This window comes from Humulus lupulus, chromosome 5, assembly GCF_963169125.1.
Source record: "Humulus lupulus chromosome 5, drHumLupu1.1, whole genome shotgun sequence".
In the NCBI taxonomy this organism is placed as follows: Eukaryota; Viridiplantae; Streptophyta; class Magnoliopsida; order Rosales; family Cannabaceae; genus Humulus; species Humulus lupulus.
Window position 1 is genome coordinate 56,319,405 of NC_084797.1, and position 5,782 is coordinate 56,325,186.

General features: G+C 32.0%; 1 protein-coding gene across 1 annotated transcript; it reads left to right on the plus strand.

Annotated features, from left to right (window-relative positions):
• The first annotated feature begins 3,849 nt into the window (after positions 1–3,849).
• Positions 3,850–4,616, plus strand: LOC133780424 (protein ZINC INDUCED FACILITATOR-LIKE 1-like). Its single transcript, XM_062220179.1, has 2 exons — positions 3,850–4,087; positions 4,193–4,616. The coding sequence occupies exons 1-2, from the start codon at positions 3,857–3,859 to the stop codon at positions 4,292–4,294; spliced, it is 333 nt and encodes a 110-aa protein (XP_062076163.1). The 5' UTR covers positions 3,850–3,856; the 3' UTR covers positions 4,295–4,616.
• The last annotated feature ends 1,166 nt before the right edge of the window (positions 4,617–5,782 follow it).

A 5,782-nucleotide genomic window follows, 5' to 3' on the forward strand; every position in this document is an offset into this window, starting at 1 on the left:
TGAATCATATTAAAGTTTCTGAAGTTGGCTTTGGCATCTTAAGATATATCACAATAATTTCTTTCTCAATATCACTGAATTGCAGTTCCAGCTCTGCTGGAAGGAAAGGTGAAGATGTATGGCATTTAGAGATTAGTGCTGGGGGTTTAGTCAATGCTCTTCTGGGTATGCAATTCCTACTCTTCATTTTTTAAGATTGTTTGGTCTATTTATATTTATATTAAGATTGTTTACTTGATGATATTATTGCGTGTCTAACAAAATAGTTCCCCGTATTAATAGTTTTTTGTTACTTTTTTTACCTGATGATTTGGTTTTTTTCTTTGTAAGCTTGTTATTCACTTGTACTGTATGGTTGTGTTAAAGGCATGAAGGAGTTTGAGGCAAGGTGGATCGGTTGGGCTGGTGTAAATGTGCCCGATACAGTTGGACAGAATGCACTTACTAAGTCTCTAGCCGAAAAGGTTAATTTTCGACTCTTGACATAGAGTCATTCGGACCATTTAATATTACTGCCTTTGCTTATTGGGTTGATTTTTTTTTCCTCTGTTTGAGTAAACATGTTTTTTTAGTTAAATTATGTGAAAATCAATTCTGTTGATGCTTTTCTATTTCTTCCTCACAGAGAAGTATTCCAGTATTTCTTGATGAAGAGATTGTTCATCAATATTATAATGGCTACTGCAACAACATTTTGTGGCCACTTTTTCATTACCTTGGACTTCCACAAGAAGATCAGCTTGCTACCACCAGGAGTTTCCAGTCTTTGTTTGCTGCATATAAGAAGGCAAATGAAATGTTTGCTGATGTGTTTATCAAGCATTATGAAGAGGGTGATGTTTTTTGGTGCCACGATTACCATCTTATGTATCTTCCAAAATGCTTGAAATATTTCAAAAAATCAATGAAAGTTGGTTGGTTTCTACATACTCCTTTTCCTTCATCTGAAATTCACATGACATTGCCATCTTGATCAGAGCTGTTGTGCTCAGTTCTTGCTGGAAATTTAGTCGGGTACGTTGAGTAATCAGCAGCACTTGTTGAATATTATATATGACTTTTGTTTAAAGTTGTCAAGAACTAGTCTTTTAAAGTCAGCTGGAGTAGAAAAAATAGGTAGTTTGTTCAGCATATGCAAACGTGCTTCACTTATTATGATGTTCTTCTGTTAATTTGTTCTCTGTTTTTCTTATGTGGAAGGGGAAAGTTTTTCTTATATCCAGGATGCTATTAGTTCATAATTTCTGTTGGTACTTGCCGCTCTTTGGTTTAAATTGAACTTCTTTCTCTCATTATTCAGGGTCAAATTATAACAACTATTGGGTTTCTTAAAGAGGCTCCAAATGTCAATATCCATGGCTTCAATGTCTACGATAAAAATCATTTAATTCTTGTAAATTTGGGATTAGTTATTATTTTAATTTAAGTACATGGTTTAACAAGTGTGCTTGTTTTTTGGTTAGGTATGGCAAGGTGTTTAAGTCCCACATATTTGGAAGTCCAGCTATAGTTTCAACAGATGCAGAAGTGAGTAAATTTATTCTGCAAAGTGATGCAAAGGTTTTTGTGCCTTCTTACAAAAAATCTCTGACTGAGTGGATGGGAAAGTCTTCTATTTTGCTTATCAATGGAAGCTTACAAAGGAGAATCCATGGACTAGTGTTCTTTTGACTCTTGCAGTGAAATATCTCTCAGATTGTCCTGCTGCCCTACAACCGTTACTGGTATGAACCACTTAGTTTGTTGTTTCTCTTTATTGGATTGCTATAGAAATCAAATTATTATAATCATTCTACTTAGACTATTATTATATTTTTTGAGTTTATCTATGTGTTCAACTCATTTTGTGTTTGCTGGTATGATTAAGAGGAACATGGTCTCTAAGTATTTTTTTTTGTATGTATGACAGGATAGAACTCATTGTCCTTTCCACTTAAAAACTGGAGCTTGTCGGTTTGGTCAGCGTTGTAGTAGAGTCCATTTCTACCCTGATAAATCTTGCACTTTGCTTATCAAGAATATGTATAGTGGACTTGGCATTTCTTGGGAGCAGGATGAGGGGCTTGAGGTCTGTTAGCGCTACTTTTGTGATTCTCGTATCTTGCTAATGGCTATGAAATTCTTCTATTTTTCATTGCATAAAGATTAAACTTTTTTTTTTAATCTCATCTCACTTCGTATTGTTGTTTGACAAGAGAAAGCATTTATTAAGTTCCTGATAGTAATGGTTTGAGTGAGTCAATCCTTTTATCTCATACCCTCTTTGATTTTTTCTTTTCTTCACTCTGAATTCTAACATGTAGAACTTCTTTAGTTCCATACTATGTCTTGTCTGAAGCTTTTCTTCTATTGTTCTGGGAATAGCATTAGTCATTGGTCTGGCTCTTAGAGGTTTCCTTGCACAAGTAGTGTTTCTTGGTGTATGAAATGAATATTGTAATTTTGTCACATTTACACATCATGTATTATTTTCTTTTTATAAATTTGTACAACAGCCTATAGAGAAGTTACCACATATTTTTTCTCAAGAATCACTGTTTAGGAGGTAAGAATGATCAATTTATCTATTTTAGATATTTATTTATTGGTTAATGTCTCATTGGCCTTCTCAAAAATTGTTCAAGTGTCTAACTTTAAACTTAAAAAAAATGATTTGATAGGTTTCCCTTAAACTACTTTAAAATCTCTAAAACTACTGCAACATGATAGTGTTCGAAACATCGATATGAAATTTAAGGGGCAATATGAACATAAGACTCAGTTTAGTTTTTCAATCTTATTCTTGATTGAAGACTATGTTCATCTGATATTCAACTTCCATGTCTAGTCTTTCCTGTAATGATCGACTCAAGATCATCTCATAAGCTAAATTATTATACTGATGTCACAGTTAAAGAATCACAAAGAAAATTCAAAGATTAGAAGATCCATAACTTTAGATCATTAAGCATGATTTTCTACTTACACATTTGTGGTTATGAAATATTGCTTGCTTATATTTGTGATAATTTCATAGAAAGATTCGGTAGCATAATACTTTAAAAGGAAAAGGGAAGAATATGTTTGTTTGGATTATTTTGGTAAAAGACTCAGCTCATAATCGTACTTGCAATGAAGGGTCTAAAGATTAGGTACTCAATGTCATATTGGGATCTTTTAGCTCCAACTATAAGAGTGATATTGTTTGATCTGTATAGTTAAAAATTAACACTATAAAAAATCTTATTTTTAGTCATAACAAAATTTGTAACTAACAATGAAAAAAATGTGACTAAAAAGGTGTCAATATATATTTGTTTTCATAAAAAATTCTGTGCTAAAAGTATTAGTTGCAAAAGTTACAATTTGTTGTGACTAAATGTATCTTTAGTAGTCACAACAAAGTTTATTATTATAAATAATAAATTATGATTAAACCTATATTAGTGACAATTTATGACTAAAGTTATTTTTTTAGTTACAAACAACTTTTTGTTGTGACTAACAAGTTGTGACAAAATGATAACTTTTCTGTAGAATAAGTACAATAGAGAACAAGAAATCCTCGTAAAGGAGTGTCGAAAAGGTAAAAAAGTGTAGTAATGAGTAAAAGCTTGATGGTAATAATTTTCATAGGTGTTAGAATGTTGGAGAATCACACTAATCCTTGTCGATGGAGTTTCTCAGGCTTTAATTTGACTTGTACAAAAGGACTTTTTTTTTCTACAGTGATAGTTGTTTCAGGCTGTGTTTAGAAATAATAGTTGTTTCAGAAATAATAAAAGAAATTAATTTGACATTCAATACTGTGTTTAGTATGATATCTTTCACATTTGATATGTTTAATCTTTATTGATCAACATACCTAACTACTTGCATGTGGTCTCAGGAAACACTTCACTTTCATAATAAAGTTGATGAAGAAGAGAATGAAAAACTTTGTGATCGATTAGAGGTGAACACGAATGGATCTGATCTAAGTTCAAATTCGCAAAAATGTGAAGAAGACTGTCAAACTCCTCAACAAATTTTGTATAGGAACTGGCCCCTAATGTCATCTATTATTGTATTTTGTGTTTTCCAACTTCATGACATGGCTTATGCAGAGGTAGGCAAAACTTCTTCCACTAACTTCATTGAACATTTATTTTTAATCATCTCAATTTTTTTTTCGATTTCGATTTCAATGAAATTTTTTTTATATTGGTTCTAGATTTTTCCATTATGGGCTGTTAGTCCAAAGAAGTTTGGGGGATTAGGCTACTCAAGTTCTGATGTTAGTGAAGTTCTTTCAATTTCAGGTACTCATGACTAGAAAACATACATACACTCATCACTTAAGTAATTGGTATTGGTATGCTTATCTGACTTTCTTTCATGATGTTCTAGGCATTGGTGTGCTTATCTTTCAGTTATTTGTGTACCCACCATTAGAGAGAAAGTGTGGGTTTTTATAGATGACTCGAATCAGAGCTGTATGTCTAGCATTTTTTTTTAATCTCTTTAAACATGTTCAACACACTTTTGCTATGGAATTTATTTAAATGTCTTAAGTATTGTTGAAAACCTTTCGACTTGAAATTTTTCTTGGTTTCTTGTGAAGGTTGTTACAATAGCATTGCTATCAACTTACCCTTTTATGGCCAAGTTGTCTGACCACTCGCTCACTCTTTTGATTGATTGTGAATCTATGATGAAGAATATAATATCTGTAAAGGTTAGTACCATATTTTTAAAGGTTAGTTTTCTTTACAGTTGCATATTATAAACCAATCTTTAGAGCATGACATAGTATGTGCCTATACTGTGGTTGTTGGTGTTCTTGTCAGTGGATTTTGCAGTATATTTCATAGGCCTTCTCTTGTGCTTTTTAGTGGGTTTCATGCAATGCACTGGAGAAGAGTAACAGGTGTATCCTTTAGTTGGACTGTTAGGTTGTCAGTAGATTGACTGTAGCCATATAACCTTATTGTGCATTTTCACATTGTTTAATAATCTCCTTTACTTTGCTGAAATTTATTCCATATAAACTATTCTTTCATTGGGAAAAATGTTTCTTGCCTTAACATATCCCTGCATGTACTGGTTAATAGAAACAATTATGGTATTGGATTTATAATTATGTTTTTCTATATTTCTTTTATTATTGTTAATTTATTTTATTACATGTTCTCCATCTGCAACCCTTTTGTCTAATTACTTTCTATTTATGCTGCTGGGTGCTCCTTTTGTATAGTTCTTTATTCTGGCAATTAGATAGCCTCCATTATAGTTGCGTTTTAGATTTTTCTTTTTCTCTTATTGCTTGGATGTAGTGTATGTTGGGCAATTTTTTTTTTTACGCTTGTGGGTTTTTTGCTATTCTTTTCTTTTTTATTTCCTTCTTTCTTGCTTTACTTATTTGTTAAATCAGAGATGCTAGGCATAATTGTAACTTTATTTTTCTAATATGAGAAAGAAAAACAAAATAAAAATCAATTCCATAGTTTGCTAACTAAATAAACAGAGTCATTTGGCTCTGTTTCTTTGCTGTTGGGAGCTGTTCTTTTAGTTTTGTTCAAGTTTCTATTGTAAGTTTATTAGGTATAGAGTTTCTTTTCCTGTTGGAAGACTAGGTAAGGGTAGACTAGACTTGTTTTCCCATACAACTGCTTGAAGAAGACTTAAGATTTAGTTAGGTCAATCACTTTGGGGACTTTCTAGTCCAACTTCTTTGTTTGAATTCCATGGAAGAAAAGCTACATGTAGAAATGCAACTTTTCATTTCTTGAGAAGAAAAATCATGACTCACCTTTGATATTTG

Bases quoted from the DNA above. Each gene is read 5' to 3' on its own strand.
- LOC133780424 (XM_062220179.1), top strand. From the start codon at position 3,857: ATGTGGTCTCAGGAAACACTTCACTTTCATAATAAAGTTGATGAAGAA. The intron at 4,088-4,192 runs GTAGGCAAAACT...TATTGGTTCTAG, and splicing joins ATGACATGGCTTATGCAGAG to ATTTTTCCATTATGGGCTGT.